Genomic DNA, 18,433 nt, shown 5'->3' with positions numbered 1-18,433 from the left:
TTTATTCATAGAAGCTTTTACACTCCACACAGAATTGACCTTATAACTAAGAGTAATGAAAGCAAATACTGGAGGTGTGGTGATATTTTTGAAGCCAACTAGGTTCATATGTTCATCGAATGTAGAACTCTCACACAATACTAGAGTGATTTTAGACATTTTGCAAAAGCCCTGTGGTCTGATAACTGTCAAATTACTAGCTCTTTGATATTATTCACTGTCCCTACCCCAAGTGTAATTCCTAGACATCAGTTACCTGTTCTTTGGTTAATTCTAGCTATTGCTCGAAAAATAATTACACTGAACTGGAAAAATAAGCAAGATCTTATGTTTACTGAGTTTATTTCAATAGCAAAATCTGTATGTAAAAAAGAAATGCAAACTATTTATCAGAGATCATCAAATGTAACATACAAAAGACTAGCTTGCCAAAAATTGGAGAGATTGTTAGATAAATATTGATTACCTTTCTTGGATAAAACAAATGTTTATCATGGATGTTTGTATATAGTGTAAATAGTTATTATGTTTTATATTATTTATTTTTAATACTTTATGTTCATGTTTATTAACAAAATTTAATAAAAATGTTTTTGGAAAAAAAAAGAAACTGCCAGCATGGCAGAAATGTAGAAATTTCTATTCTTCATAGAAAGTTTGACTATGGAATTCAGAACTCATGCCTTATATGGAAAGTTATAAAAAAGGAGTCAGGAGATCTTAGTTAACAAAACTAATGCTGCAATGTTCATTTTTAATTGGTCAGTGGATGTTCCAAGATTGTTACAATAGTGTTGCTTTTAATCAAAGAAAGTATAAAAAGTTATGATTCTATTTGAGGAGACAGGACCTTGATTTCCTAGTCTCCAACGTACGTATTTCTCTTTCTAAAGGAGATTATTATTCTCTGCTGAGCTTTGTTGAGTGAAAGTTATTGGTTACATTAACACCTCCCATAGTCCCATCTTGCATTCCTGATAGTTCCTAGTTCTCATCTCTGTTCTATGGTGCTTATGACAATTTAAATAATTTTATTTGTGTTGCACATGCATATATATATATATATATATATATATATATATATATATATATATATATATTAGATTAGAGCATGGGGTTGTTGTTAAATTACAACTGACGTAAAATGGTCAGACCAGTGTCCGGCAGCTTGTAAACAAACCTTAAGCCACAAGTTCCCATAATGTCGCCACAGCTTCATAAACACAAGAAATATGTCTGCCATACTTGAATAAATGTTTCAGCTCTGGAAGTATTATGTAACACTGAGAGGGAATGCCCAAAAAGTAAACTGGCCTATGTTAAATGATCAAGTTCCATCTCTCTAAATAAAACCTAATATAATTGTCTTTTTCAGGGGGATCTGAGGAACTTTAACCCAACAGTTGCACTACTGTGAGGAAGCAGGAGGCACTCTATTAGGTTGAGCAGAGTATTCACATGAACCAGAAGTCTGGCCATTCCATTATTTTAACAACAAACATAGTTGGGGAAACAATACATTAGAAAAATGGCACTGGAGTGTTAGTGGTCATCAAATAAGAAGCTGATGACTTGTAAGGAAGCCACCATCAATGTCACAGTCATTTGACTTGCATTTCAAGTTGCCCACTAATGCACCTTTCTGTGCTAGTCATCTCTCCCTCCTCCTTCTGAATGCACAGTTGCAGTTTCCATTTACTTTCTACCCTGATCATGCATCATAGCTGTGTTATGAAATCATCTCAGCTGACAACTGGACTTGGCTGGGATGGAGATGAGGCCACTGTCTCAAGTGTATGTGCTATAAGATAATGGTAAGAGTAATACAAGTAAACAGAGAGCCAAGTGCACGTTGTCTAAGTTGCTTCATCATTACTCCTTGTTTTTCCTTAGGTGTTAACTGCACTAGTGCCCACTGGTTTTTTAGGGACCAGGCCTACATTTAGAAGTCTCAGGATGTCTGTTGGGGCTTCTCTATGAATCTTTCAAAACAGACACACACCATATCACTGATGTCAAATTACTAGCCCATTAAATCAATCCCAGAAATACAAACGGGCAAGCTGACATCATTTTTTTTGCATATGGAATAAAGATATTTCCACCTCCTATTCCAGGGTTTGTACTCCTGCACATTCTTAAATAGTATAATTAACTCCAAGGTCATGGGGTAGGTTATATTAGTGTCAGTGATTTGGACTTCAGGACTGAAGTGAATGTACTTCAATAATAACAATAATCCTGCATAAATGAAGTAAATAACATTATCTAAATGCTTGCATCACAAATTCCTAGAAAACCTACCCACAAGTCGTCATTGCACAAAAGTATAAATGATTTACACCCTTTGGTGATTACGCCTTGATTTAAGTTTTGTGGAGGGGCTGATGTTTGTGTGTAGGGAAACTGGAATTTCCTTTAAATTTTTCTATGAATTGAAAGGACAATTCAGAGTTTACTGTTAATAACTTGCACACACAGTTGCTAATTCTTAGAAATTATGTGCATATTTTCTAAACTGCCAAAGGCTTTTTAATGCAATGCAGGGTGAATTTTTAGCAAGAGTGCAGTTGATGTTATATGATATCTCACAGAACTTTTTTAATCAGTATTAAATTAACAGTAGAGTAGGGTTTTGGTATCATATTCTTAAGATATAATTTGCATATAGGATTTGATGGTCAGCTGCAAGAAGCAAAACAGTGTGCAAAAATGACATGAGAATTTTGAGAAAAGGTGCAGTGTAGTTTTCCATTTTAACCATACTTTATTCAATCTGTACCATACTGGGAAATTGTAGTATAATTTTCTTTTCTCTATATGTGCTGACCTTTAAGAGCTGCATGAAAGTCAGTGGCATTTTGGAAGACACTATACATTATAATTACACGACTGCTAAGCACAGGGACACAACCTGTATTCATACAGAAAACATTCCACTTATGACTTTCAGAAGTTATATATCTTTCTGTTTGTAAATGGCTGCAAAGTCACAAAACAGAGATTTCTTTCTATGTGGAGTTAATGTTTCAAGCAGTAGCAGTATTCTTGTATAAACTATAACCTTTTCCCTGATAGGAGAGGAAGAAAACAGATGTCTAGTTAATCTACAACTTACAAGTCCAGCACAAGAAGCTGAGCCATCAACTGGAAACAGCATACAAGATCATACCACTCCACTATGTGTGTGGTAAAATCTGTAATATGACTGGATGTTTACACAGATAGTTTGAAAATGCAAGTATTTGGCAGGATAGTGCTAAACTATAAATATAGTCCATTTTCTTAATAAGCAACAGTAATAAATGTTACAATTCCCATCCATCTAGTGTGGACAATGCTGCATGATCTGGGAACATATCCCCAACCACTTAACACAAGAAATCTGGATATAGCCTGAATAATATTGGGACAAAGGTCCAGCAATACAAATTTTAAATACAGCTCTTATAAATTTAGAAAGCTGACAAAATAAAATATATTCTGTTAGCATGCATTTCTGAAGGATATCAAGTCTGAAACTCAAATGTCTGTAATTATTTAGTGACTTCAATTCTTAATGATTCGCCAGAAACCACAAATTTTATCAGTAACAGACCAAACATATGAGACACATATCTGGACATTCTAAGAAAATCTGGACAGTTGAGAGGTTTACTGGGACGAAGTCTCTGCTGCAATTGTGAGGCAGCCTGTAGAGGCTCCATTTCTTTCAGCACTCATGCTGAAGTAAGCAAGTTCATTTTGGGTTCCTTTTATGTGCAACATTGGAGTAACAGAAATGAAATACTAATTAAAGTTGTTATTTAAAGATACCACAATGATCTTGTGAACAGGGCACACTGTGGATCTATAGTCCCCCCCCCTCCAGTTTCACAAGCATGGGTTGAAAACACAGTACAGTGTTATCCCAAGTGGAAGCTACTGAGTGGTATATAGATCAGAAGAGGTACAGTTTTCTTTATTAGAGTTTAAAAATATTACACGCATTTGCAAATGCTTGAAATGGCCCAGGTCTACAAAATGTGCAATGCTAATGCATTTTAGACCATTAATTTGACTTAGCATCTACCACAATGTTGTCAAATGGGAACAGAGCTCATTCTTACCAGCCTGCAATACATAAAAATGGTATCTAAATAGCACTTACTTTTCTAACCTTTGCTGTCATTAATGTATTCTTACTACAGTTTTACAATTGCAGTATTTTCACTTGCATTTTACCAGTTTGTAAAAAGATACTCTGTTACCTACCTCATTCCTTACCTTGGTACCACCTTTAACATTCTTAGAATGTTTATGTATTTAATGGCCAGGTGATAGAAGGGCGGAGGGTTTACCTGCACAATCAATGACTTGATTGCAGGAAGCACCTCAGGTGCCAGGTTAATTGGTACTGGAAAAGAGTGGGCTGCTGTTAGCTGGCATACTACACCAAGGGTGGGGGGACTGGATGCTTCCATTGCTACAGTGAATCCTGAAGGTGCCCAAGGAAAATGCACCAGCTGACAAACAAGAATTCACCAGGGCAGACCTCTTCATACTCGGTAAACATGAAGAATTACTGGCAGTCCTAGCCATATGGATCACTATATCTGCATATGGGAGGCGGGATTAGTGAAACACATAAAGAGCTTGTTTCTCTAAAGAGAAAGGATGGACAGCAATAGGCAGCTGATGTGGCCTCATGATCATTAGAGTCAGCAAGGGCGGGGATAAAAGTGTGTGTGTGTGTGTGTGAGACTATATATATATATATATATATATATATATATTTTCACACACACACACACACACACACACACACACACACACACACACACACACATATACATACGCACATAAAAACACATGTATATACATTTATTTTATGAAAATGGCTACTTTAAGTGTTAGTAGTTATAGTTTAATTCTCACCATAAAGAAGAAAGTACATTAAACTTGGCCAAAAAATGTCTCTTCTTAAGACAAATGACATCATTCCTCAAGCAGGGCTTGGTACTTTGACAATATATGGGAGCATATGAAGCAAGTCTTGCCAATGATCAGTATATGTTTTCAATATACATAAAGTTTTTCATCGGTAAAAACATAAGAATATCAGAAATATAACAGTACTGTAAATGGATAAGTGCTTCTTCATTCACTCATCTGGCAACTCCAAAGCTATACAAAGAGTACTGAGCTGCAACAGACACACACACACACACACACACACACACACACACACACACACACACACACACACACACACACATACACACACGCATACATGCACACAGGCACACACACCCACCCCCACATATGCATACAGCCACACACATGCATGCAGCAGACAGCCCTCCCACACACATACAACTACAAACATGCAGGCACATAGTCATATACAGAGACAAATACACACTTGTATGCACACAGTTATATAAACACACAAATACATATACACACACACACACACACACACACACACACACACGTGCGCGCACGCAGCCCCACACACACTTATGGGACATAAAGAAAGCAGTACCACCATGTCAAATGGTTCTGAGAGGTTCAGAAAGAGTTGCTGTATGTTTAAGTATGTAACATTTTATCAAAAGTTTATAACCTGCCTGTAGGTTGCACAACCTCAGTATAAGTTATATTATGTAAGAACTGAATATAGGGGACAAATCTGTATGGCAGTTTTGGAGACTTGACACCCACATCAACTAGATTTTATTTATAAGTTAGTTTCTTTCCTAGTTTCACTTAAAAAGTCCATTAATTCACCAGGACATAATCTGTTGGCTGAAAAGCATCAATTGAACCATTATCCAAACACTGGGGAAGCGATCAGTGGAAGGACCAGTTTGGAAACCATTTCCAGAAAATATGAAATGTTGTTGATGATCCTGCAAGAAACTGAATAGGTCACTGATGATGACATCACCATCACCAGTTTTGCAAGAGCTGTTGCATTTCCTGTTGAAACATACACACTAATAAAAATGTTAAACTTTGCTGAAGCAACAGCGGTATTAATTTAATCAGTTCCTCAAATATATCATTAGTTTCTTCAATTTCTCAATCAAATATCATTAATTCTTATTATAAAAATTAGTTTTTCCAATTTTAAAAGTACATACAACACAGTCATTTGGCTCTACTATTCTTGCATTATCTATAATATACTTTATAAGATTTTTGCAATTGTGTGATTTCAGTTTTATGTTATGCTTTGGAACCTTTGCTCATCTAGTCTTTAATGATGCTGTTATGTAGTTCACTATAAATTTTACATAATTTGTTTTGCTTATCCATTTACTTATATTGAAATTATATTGTTGGGGTTTTCTTTCTCTTTGCTGAAAACATTTTTGCCCTGATGATGGACTTCCCAGTCTACAAAGACACATAAAGACAAATAAAAGGCTGGGAGCATGAGATTAACCACTCATGAATTCAAAAGATGCTTTGACTAGAAGTAGTCCTTACCTACATAGTTAATGGACTTGTATGAGCCCCTGTAATGCCATATTTAATGGAGTTAGACTTGTTCCTATGATGTCAAGCCAGTAATGTTGTTACTGTAATGTATAGTATAGCGTGTCTTTAAAAATTCCTTAAGGCTAGCTATACATGTAGGAAGTCATGTGATAATGGCTGACATTTGAAATTATTCCATAATAATAAAACATGTCGCTGCTCACCTTCTGGCTCCTGGGTGTATGTAATTAACTTGTAACATGAATCTGAACCAATAGCTACAACAGTACATACCTTGTCAAAACTGAATAACTACATGGAAGAAATTTTTTTTTGAGCGAGGCTTGTGCAGTACTTCTGATCCCAGGGCTTCAGTCAAAGTCTTTATTGTTTTATCATTTTTGAGCAAAGGATTAAGTCTATGAACTGCTAACAAGTTTCATGCTACTGTCCTGGACTTGATTTCTAGCTTCCCTTTTCCTAGTGTGAGACTGCGCAAGTCACATAACTATCCAGTGGTGCTGGGTCACCCCTGAAAGGGATCATTTGCATAGCGGGTTTACCTGAAAAACAAATTAATACTATATATATATATATATATATATATATGTGTGTGTGTGTGTGTGTGTGTGTGTATAAATATATATATATATATATATATATATATATTATATGAGTCTGTATTATAACCGCCAAAGCCCGTTTAAGTGAATACGTAAACGTCGACACATATTAAGCGAACCGCAAATATACCGAATGCTCAAAACCGCGAAATTCAAAATCTTGAATCGGCATAGTTGGCCCTTCTGCGGTATAGCTCCGTAAGGTAAGTGCGCGATAGTTACGGTTAGGGTGCGGGTTAAGGTAAGTGCATAGATAGTAATGTATGCAAGGTTTAGTGTAGGTTTAGAAGTAGGGTTTTGGTTAGTGTATGTATGTGGTTTATTTATTTTGTTTGGGTGGGTAGTATGTAGCGAGCGGTGGGGTTGGCCAACTATGCCGGTTCGAGATTTTGGATTTCGCGGTTTAGGGTGTTTGGTGTATTCGTGGTTCGCGCAATATGTGTCGACGTTTACTTATTCACTGAAACGGGCTTTCGTGGTTATAATATAGACCCAATATATATATATATATATATATATATATATATATATATATATATATATATATATATATATATATATATATATAAATAGCCCCTCACACTTCCGGTATGCGTTGCTACAAGTTAAAAATGCCAAGACCTATACTTCTTAAGAATGCAAATGCTAACTTAGGCTGAATGATTCATGGCTTTATGTTCTTTCTTTTAAAGATAATAAGACTGAATTTTTAGACAGTATACTCAATCTTTGACCTAATGTCTGACTCCCATGCAGAACACACAAGCAGGATGCCAAACTTTTTAAGCAGGCTTGTTAATACATGGTCAATATTGTTAACAAGTGGTCAATACTGAAACAAGCTTGTCAGCGTTTCTAGTGACATATAGCAAAAGACAGAATCAGAAATTTCTGTTACTTTTCAAAACATGAACAAAGTAACCTGAAATTGTATAAGCAGCTGTTCTTAACATAATGGCTAGAATACATTTTGCAGTTGCTGGAAATACATGATAAAGAAGAGAAATGCCTTACTTTTTATGTGGAAGACAACCCAATGCACACTTAGTTCATGTGCTAATCAGAGGGGATATATTACTACAGAGAATGTTTAAAGAAACTCTCAAACCATCACTTATGGTTAGAAAATAAAAACGTGGGTGCCTACTTTATCATCTCAAGTCATTTTATCATTGACCCACTTGTTCAGTCCACTTTGTCAAAGTGAAATGTTTGTCAATATATACAAATACTGCTATTCATTGAGAGTGTGTGCACATATGCAGTATCATTGTATTACAACTGTTTTTTTCCTCCATTACATAAGAAGTGTTTCTTACTAGGGATGCTAATCCTACTACAGCAGTGTGGTTGTGTGTTTGTGTTAGGGTTACCACCTGTCCCACTTTGGGCAGTTGTGTCCTGCAAAAAATTGTAAAAATGGCAAATGTCCTGAGATTTTAGGACAAAATTATTTCCTATATTATATGTAATAGTTACATAAAACAGTTATTCTGTATATGAAGCATGTACATGTTATAAGAAAGAGAATAAGCAAATAAAATGCTACAAGAATAAGTTTTTATTTAGGCAAAAAAGTGAAGTTCTGTCCTTTGTGCTGGCCGTGGGTATGTTTCGACCTGCAAAATCTGACGTTTGTACCAAAAGTGTCCCACTTTGAGCATTTGAAAAGGTGGCAACCCTAGTTTGTGAGTGTGTGTGTGTGTGTGTGTGTGTGTGTGTGTGTGTGTGTGTGTGTGTGTGTGTCTGTGCGCGTGTGTGTGTAGGAGCATGTTTTTGAGACTTTTAGATATGCATGCAGCTCTGGGATTGTGTGGCAAGTATTCTGCAGGTAGGGTTTGCAATGAATCATCTAATGTTTGCTGTGTTTCAGATTTTGTCATTTGAGTGGTCAAAAGCACATAGTGTGTCTACTGGTATTGTTTTGAGTGAGATGTCAAAACTGCGATGTGGTGTGACATATGTTTGTTAAGTTATGTGGTCAAAAGTATTACGTATGCATGTACAGGTAAAGCCTGAAGTAAGTGATAAAAAGAGTGACGTTGTTTGGGTTTTATATATCAGACTAAATGGTCTACAGAATACTTTGGTAAAATCACGTTAGATGTGTTTAGTGCAGGTGAGAAGATGGGTAGTGTATGAAGCAGGCGTTTGTGTGACTTTGTATTACAAGTGATACTTATACCAAGTTAAGTGTGATCTCAGAGTTGGTTATACCAGCTTTGGGGTACAGGAGGCCTGCCTGCACATAGGAGTATGGAGGGATACCCCCATATGTAGTGTCTGTTTGCAAAATTTGGGTTGTATGCATGTATTAAGTGTATGGAAGTATGTCAATATATGCATATCCATAAATTCTGGGTTGGTTTGTCTTTTGATTAGCACACTAGTCCACAATTTGAGTTTTCTCAAAGTTTTTCAACAAGTTGTTTATCAATTACTGTGATATTGAAATGTTAGATGTAATCCACAACAGTACTATCTGCTGACTGAGACTACCTTTAAGAAGGCGATCTGGTTCTATAACATTCAACACAGATTCTTCTTTAACTGTATCTCAAACTGAAAAAAGAAACATCAATTTCAAAAATGGTGGAAAAAGCATAATGCAGCTCTTTCTAGAAGTGCTTTTGTAACATTCAACATCTTGGATTCAGATAAAAAAATAAATGTTTTATATCAGTTTCTAAGATAAAGTGAACATTTTCACATGAGTCAGTCTGAGTAGAGTTGGGGGCAGATGGTACATGTTTGATGTAACTGAAACACTCTACTAACATAGCCTTTCATATGAACAGATTAAAAAAAAAATATATGGCCCTGAGTGAGGGCAAGTATCCCAGACCAATCTCAAAGCTCCCTGTACTTCTTTACTTAATATGATACACTCCTGACGTCACTCAAGCTTGGAGTAAGTTATATAATTTAGATGGAAAGGGACCCATGTTTCATAGAAATAAAAAGCTACCAGCTAGCTCATTTAACATATTGAAATCATTTGGCTATATGTATGGCTAAGATAAAGACAGCATAAGATACATGGTGGTGTCAGTGGCTCAACAGCTAGGATGTGGGTTCTATTCCCACTCCAGGTTTGTCTAGCAGTTGGCAAAGGGGACTAAAGCTTTGATGTATTAATAAGCTATTTCCTGTTCAAGTAAAACAGGGCTTGAATCTTTCCACCTTCATTTGCCTAGTGTGTGACCCTGAATAAGTAATTTAACCAGACAGTATTTCCGGTAATTGAGAATTTGGCTATGATCCTTAGTTGTATCCTGGACTAAATGTGTAGTAAATACCTATGAATCTACATACAAGTTAATGTTAGACCTCACACATGAAACTTGTTAACAAATTAAAATTATCCCGTATCATATTCTTATAATAAACTGGCACCAAACTAGGCCTTACCAGTACTGGGTTTAGATGCAGTATTCTAACAATAGTGCTAACACTGCAGATCAGGCATATAAGAGTCAAAGTGTCCATCTGTTCTATTCGTGGCCCATTTTAACTAGTGCCCTAAACACCAGACAGTTAACTAGAAAGATGGAGTGACTAAAAGTATGTTCTCACCTTTGAAGGAAAGAGCCACATATGAAATGTTGAGACAGTGATTTCCACTTAAGACTACAGGCTGTGTAATAGGCAGCATTAATGTTCATAATCCTACAGCACACACACAAACAGGAGATGTACTACATGAGGACACCTGGCAAAAAGTGCTCATAAGTGACAGTTCAAGTAAACACACATTCATAAGACATGCACTCAAGCAAATCAAATAACAACTGAATAATGCAATGTTTAAAATATTAAAAATCGTGTGGGGGAACCCCTCTGCATTCCCCATGTGTGGGACTCCATCCCCCTTACTTCCTAAGTTATTCTCATTCAGAGGTCACTGCAATTTGGGGAAAGTAATCACTGATAAGTAATATAAAAACCTATGTCACTCTTTCACCAACAGGTTGAAGTACTGGATCACCAACTAAATATTACTTTTTAAGCAGTACTATCTTATTACTATGGGAAACAAACAAAAGCATGTGGGCATCTGCCTCCTAAAGTTACCATACTCAAACAATTGTGAAGTAAGCTTGTCTGATGTGAGCAAAGGACTTCAACTGCTGCAAATCACTTTTCTTCCATATGTAGAGGAATAAAATTATGTTGTTTTTTGGGTTTTTTTCATGCTGTCCCTCCACACACAAGATAGGACTGCCTATATCAGAGCTATCCTACAAAAATAAAGGCAAGTGGTGAGCCTGACTGTGTGATTTTGTGTGTTTGCTTTGGAGGTGGTTTAATTGAAGTAAAAAAAAACTTTTGTCTTCTGGACTAAAAAAACTAAAGTATTCTACTGCTACTGGCTATTAAGTAGCCCTAAAAGAATGATCATGCATTTTATTTTTAACATAAAGAACAAGGAAGCCAGAACAATATCATAAACAACAATGCTAGGTTCCTTGCTGACAGGCATATCAGATTGTGTGAGTTCCACCGAGAGCACTATAAAGGTTTTGCTCTGGCATACCTCCAAGTTTGCACTTTCAACACTGCATTTATTCGCTTTGACAACAGTCCATGACAATTTTAAATTCTGTGTTGGATTTATTGTAATAACTTCCAATGTATGTATGCATCTCTGTAAGTGAATGTGTTTGTGTTTTGGATGTGTGTGTACATATATGCATGTGATTTTGTGTGCATTTGGTACTTTTTACATACTAAGGTACACAGTTAAGTCCTTACCTGCATTTAAATCCTAACATCTCTCCAGATATAAATATTTTATCCATTGTTTAACTGCAATATCACACATTAATGCCGTGCTTTAAAGAACCCACAAATACATGAGAACATGTATGCAGCACACATTCTGCCTCGGGTGGTCTTCAAACTCATCATACAAATGTAGTCATGACAGAAACTAGCTGTTTGCTTTACACTTAGGATCTGATTAGTAACAGTCAGTAATCAGCACAGCTTATTACAATTAAGCCATCTTTATTTATGCATTTAGTTTTATATTGGTTAACTGGATAAGTGCACCAGTATGTGGACTATTTTCAAGTATGACCTAGGCCCATTTGGGGAAACTAACCAAAAGTCGATAAACAAGCCAGTAATATCTGACAACAGATTAACAGCCTTTGATTTTGTGTAGCAAATATGGTTTCAGTAACATGCCAGACAATCTCAGAATTCGTAAAATTAAACATGAAATCTAAAAAAAGCACATCAATATTTTTGCACTTTTTCTTGATTAATTGTTTCATGAATTACTGTTCTTAAAAAAAAATAAAACAAAACAAAAATGAAAAACAAAACAGGGACTTATTTCCAAACATACTTCTTGTTTTAAGAGCAATTTCACACAAAGCAAAAAGAAAACCCTACATGCCTTGTCACAGTCTATGGCTTACCGCTGTGGTCTTGCTCCCAATACCTCACATTTCACATTGTATACCATAATGCAATTATGGTTATCATATAAATATTAGCACATAACTAGATATGAAGGGCATCCGCTTGTAACTTACAATCACGTCATGCACTTATCATTTAAAGAATGTAACTTACATCAGGATCTAACTCCTCCAGTTCATTTTCCAGCTTTTGAAGTTCCTCCTCTGAGAGTTTATTAAGGATTTCATCCTCATCCAAGTCTCTGTACTTTTCAAGTTCTTTTCTATATGACATTTTGTCAGTCCACTCCTTCCTCCTTACCCTTTGTTAAACGCCTCTGTATGTATAACTGTAAAAACACATATGATAGTTACAAACTCATCTATGCTAGTTCTAATGACACAAAAGTCTTCGAAACAGTGCAGTTCTTAAGAAGAAAAATGAGCAATACACTGATTTCATACACTGTCAAACTGCCCATCTGGCTGTAAGTACAAGTTTACAAGAATAGACGTCTCTTACAAATAAACCTGAAATTATGGACCCTCTGCACATGCGTACTTCCAGAATTCATTATGTGATTAAACAGATTATGTGTTAAAACAACACCAGCCTCCCTACAGCCATCCTAGCAGAACCAAATTACAAGGTAAAATGTAAGAAGCAACAGTAAGTGCATAGGAAACCGCAGTATGCAAGGTGACTTAGTGGAGTGCAAAACATCCATGTCACAAGCAGAGATGTGACAAAAAGGTAACAAGTTAAGGAGGGAGGGAGGAAGAAGTAGAAACAATACAAGTTCAAAGAAGGCACAGTTACAGATCAAAATACAAGTAACAAAAACTTGTGAAGTCAATTATAGGGATGGGCTAGTCCAATCAGTGTGTCATAGAGCAATTACACAGGTTCTGCAATCATCTCTCTGCAGTGCACAGATGTGATGTCATAAATGAATGTATGTGGCAGGTGCTTTATTCACTCAGAGTGGTCTGGCAAAGGTTTTAGGAAAACCTGACATACTGCATGGATGTGGGACATATGCTGTTTGTGCAAACTACCACATGCAAGGAAATTCTACACAAGTAGGACAAACACAGAATAAATGAGCATATCAGGCAGCTGAATACCATTTCTGCAAACTACAATGGATAAATAACATGTACTTGAGGACTGCAGCTATACAAAATAAATAACAAAACACTGTCAACCAGTATCTGCAGCAACACATTACTGGAAACAGCTCATTTCAAGTCAATATTTATTAAATTGTTTTAAACAAAGCACTTTAGAATGCAATACATAAACCAAATATTTTGTAGTAACAGTTTAATATGTACTTCGGCTTTTCATGCTGCTTGTTTAAAATACCACATAGATAAATCAGAGACCACAAAGAATTGCTTAACACAATAGCTTTGAGGCAAACATGAGTGGTATAACCATCCTGCTGGTAATTACAGTGAGAATGATAGCCTGCCCTCTGCTGGAATGGTGACAAGGGAAGAAGCACTTATCAGAATTTCATGCACAACTGTCAGGTGTTGTCTTTAAAAAAAAACAGTAACAACAGGGTATGAAAGGTGAAATGGGGTATTCTATAAATAGGGATAAAGTGGATGCCTCATGCTTCAGTGGAACGTTTTGTCACTGGCATCCTGTGACACAGGAGCTGTTCATGATGTGAAGGAAGTAAAGCATACAGATGTAGTTGTTGAAAAGTTTAAAGTGGAACAAATGCAATCCAAGAGTTTAACAGTACCCCACTGATATGGTAAGTGCTAACTACTAGTCTTGGGATACTGTAACGGTATGATAGGGCACTGCAGTAAGAATAAATCAAGAGGGCAACACTAAATAAATGAGACATATTGGCAGTGTACAGCTGCTCACATAATATGTGACACAGTAACTATGTCCTGGATACTGTCAAATGTATCCAATGGCCAGGGGTCAGAGGGGCTTCAAACCTTAACAACCACTACAGAGCTAGACTATTTCACTCCACGTACTGCCATGTACTAGCAATGGATAGCAAAACATCATACATGAATGCTAAGCAGCTAAAGTCCAGCAGATGGCAGCCAATCAGCAACACCGACAGGACAACAGAGACTGTGGCTCACACAGTCCACAACTAAATCTGGTTTACAAGCACAGTCAAAACTCACTGACAAGTATATGTTCCCATGTAGGTACTAAGATGTCGCATCCTGTGATCAGTGATCACACACATAGTCAATGCACAGTTTCCTTTCCTGTTTCTTTCTTTCTTATTCATTTAAACTTTATTTATAAAGGTTTTATGTTGTAGCAATATAAAAAAAATAAAATAAGGGTAGAAGAAAGGACATTGTTCCCTACAAAACACTATATGCTCAAAGTAACAGACTGAATTGCTTGTGTAACACAATGCTACTACAATATGCGAATGATGAGACAAATTATAAGGCCATCTATTGCACCAGAGGCTATAAGTGTCTATTGTCCTTTAGGGGAAACTGCTAGGCAACCAGTGAAGGCTGCACTACTTCAGTGACTTCAGGCTGAGGTTGAAAACTTTACAGCAGCAGCAGTTGTAAGCTGTTTTGGGCAACAGATGCAAAGCACATGGGGGCACAGAAGGTGTTAAATATAGGATAGCAGGCAAAAAGATACAAGAAGGCAATAAAAGGAATACTTTTCAGCTTCCAAAAAATCTGAGTGAAGCCTACCTACATGCACAGAGAGATGGAACTCTGACAGGAACAGACGAGCCAGGCAGGGAAGGGATGGAGTGAAAAGGCATAGACAGCCAACCTCATCTAGGGGGTAAGAGTTTTCACCCATTCTGAACCACACAATGTGGTGCAGTATACCTGCAAAGTCCAGAGGGCCACTGCCTATGCTGCATGCTGAAAGACAGGGTTGCTTGAAGAAAAACCACTTCTTGCAGATGTAAGGGGAATGGCCTCTGTGGACAGCTCATTACACTCCCCTACCTATCTCTTGCAAGTTGCATTTTAAAATAATGATAGACAGAAAATCCAAAAATGTTGAAAATCACCCATGATGGTTACCTGGATGATGACCCCTCACTGACAGCTCCCACCCAGTGACATTATCAAATGGGTTAAATGACTGAGACAGGATCTGATGGTCATAGACAGTGGGGACATAGACTTGCAAAAAAAAAAATAATGAAGGTAAAAAACAGTGTAAGTGAATTTCTTCTAGCTGGTTTCTTAGTTTTGATTAAACCAGGGTATGTTGAAAAAGACAACAACAGCGATGAACCAAGCAATTTAATCGTTGAGTGCTTTCATCCGCTAATATAGCAGGACTTCATCAGAACAATAAAAAATCAATCAAACAGTCAGCATAAATACCCATGAATCCAAAAACGTCACGTAAATTAATTGACCAATTGGTCAGTTAAAGTGAAAGATGTAAAAATGTGCAAAATGTATGTATTAAAAAATAAATGTATATATGTACAGATTAATGTATAACTAATAATCACAATACATATAATGCATAAAACCTTAAAATGATGAGGAACACATATAAAAAGGGGACAGACTGAATAGCATATATAAATTTAGATAGCATACACAGTAAGACGTTGTCCTGTTCGATTCTCAGTAAAGCGTCTTCTGTGTGGAGACATGCGTGAATGGGCGTACCTTCGCTGAAGGTTGTGCGTCAGAGCTGGCAACTTGGCACGTAAAAATCTACTGACAATCATTAGTGGACAGGAGTTCTGCTGTGGCTACCCCTAACCGGGAAAAGCCGAAAGACACAACAACAACAACATAGATTTGAGTTTCAATAAACTGGCAATGGAAATAACATCATTAAGCCTAAGAAAACAAGAAGCATTACATTTTAACTGCCATCTGAGTTCCAAAAATTCAAGAAAAATATCACGAGGACCCCCTCTGGGATCTACAACTACATTGTCAATGACAGAAAATTTAAAAGTATGAGTAGAACATTTTTTATGTGCCTGTAAAGTGCATTACGTTCATCCTTTTTAGAGATGTCATAATTATGTTGATAGATCCTGTATCTAAATTGCCTAATAGTTTTGCCAACATAAAAACAATTACAACATTGGCATAGAGCAACATAAACAATACCTTTACTGTTACAATTGAATCTCCTTCTGTGTTTAATTTGCCCAAAACCATATACAAAACAATCAGTACCTTCAAGAATAAATCTACACTGTGAGCAACGTCCACATTTGGACATTCTGCCAGTGGGTAATGATGACAAAGGCCTTTCAATAAGGTTTTTCAAACACATACCTTTTCGATACACTATAGCAGGTTGTTCACCCAGTTTGTTAAAAATGTCATGGTCGCATTTGAAAATTCCCCAAAACGTTCTGACAATGTGATTCATTTCCATAAATTGTAAATTAAAAGGCAAAATGAGTGCCTTACTATATAAAGTCCTAGAAGAATCACATCCCAAATTAAAATTTTGGACTGTGGGGTTACCCAATAAAGGGGTATAAAAACCATTCAACCTCTTTGTCTGAACTTCAGAAAAAATTCCTGTTAAAAAATCTTGTGGGTAACCCCTCTTTAAAAACATGTCCAGTAATTTGCTACATTCATCAAAGAATTGCTGTTCATTGCTAACCATTCTGGCTAGTCGGACACATTGGCCCTTGACAATAGCCTTCTTTTGATGAATGGGATGCCAACTTTGAAAATGGAGATACGAATTTGAATAAGTAGGCTTCCTAAATAAGGTAGACTCAAACCTGTGTAGTAAAATATTTTTGACCAAGGTGACATCAAGGAAGTTAATTTGTACATTATCACATGACATAGTGAACTGTAAAAATTCTGTCAAATTATTAATACATTCAAAGAATTCCTCTAGTCTTTCCATACTGTCATGCCAAAAAATAATAATGTCATCAATAAAGCGCCTATAAAGACACCAAATATCAAAGTTCAATTTCCTATTACACCCACAATATTTGGACTTCCCAAGGTCCATAAATGTCTTGAGGACCCCCCATTGAGGCAAATTGTTGATGCTAAAAGTTCTAAGACCTTTTTTTATTGTCAAATACATTGACCAGGAGACAAAAGATGTGTTTAAAAACTATTCTTTTTTACTTTAAGATTCATGGGATTTTCTTTCTGTTGTCAATGACACTTTGTATAGGGATGATATCATTTTTGTATGTATTGATGTCAAGGACTTGTATTCCAGTATTCCCCATGACATTGGTATTGACTGTTTTTTTTCAATTTTTAGCCCTTCATTCTGGTTTGGGTCATGAGAAAAGTGTCTTATTGAGTAGCCTTATGGAAATTGTTTTACAAAACAATTTCATTCGTTTTGAGAGCCATTTATTCAAGCAAACTCATGGAGTTGCCATGGGTTCTGCTTGTGCATCTGTTTTTGCCAATGTCGTAATGGCATTCTGGGAAATTAATACTGTTTTTATTTCTGAATACAAGGATAGTTGGTGCCTTTATAGGCGCTTTATTGATGACATTATTATTTTTTTGGCATGACAGTATGGAAAGACTAGAGGAATTCTTTGAATTTATTAATAATTCTACAGAATTTTTACAGTTCGCTATGTCATGTGATAATGTACAAATTAACTTCCTTGACATCACCTTGGTCAAAAATACTTTACTACACAGGTTTGAGTCTACCTTATTTAGGAAGCCTACTCATTCAAATTTGTGTCTCCATTTTCAAAGTTGGCATCCCATTCATCAAAAGAAGGCTATTGTCAAGGGCCAATGTGTCTGACTAGCCAGAATGGTTAGTAATGAACAGCAATTCTTTGATGAATATTGTAAATTATTGGACATGTTTTTAAAGAGGGGTTACCCACAAGATTTTTTAACAGGAATTTTTTCTGAAGTTCAGACAAAGAGGTTGAATGGTTTTTATACCCCTTTATTGGGTAA

General features: G+C 36.3%; 1 protein-coding gene across 3 annotated transcripts in view; it reads right to left on the bottom strand.

Moving 5' to 3' along the window:
* TMOD1 (tropomodulin 1) overlaps positions 1-18,433 on the bottom strand; it is a 971,337-nt gene that overhangs the window by 473,625 nt on the left and 479,279 nt on the right. For all 3 annotated transcript variants that reach the window (XM_044060997.1, XM_044060995.1, XM_044060998.1), the window contains one exon: positions 12,678-12,852. In XM_044060997.1, coding sequence (XP_043916932.1) covers positions 12,678-12,797 — 120 coding nt within the window. In that variant the 5' untranslated portion in view covers positions 12,798-12,852. The remainder of the gene's footprint in view (positions 1-12,677; positions 12,853-18,433) is intronic.

The sequence above is a fragment of the Protopterus annectens genome, chromosome 2.part0 (assembly GCF_019279795.1).
Source record: "Protopterus annectens isolate FY-2018-M chromosome 2.part0, PAN1.0, whole genome shotgun sequence".
Lineage (NCBI taxonomy): Eukaryota > Metazoa > Chordata > Ceratodontiformes > Protopteridae > Protopterus > Protopterus annectens.
Note: the sequence above shows the minus strand (reverse complement) of the source record. Positions and strands in the feature narration are given on the sequence as shown.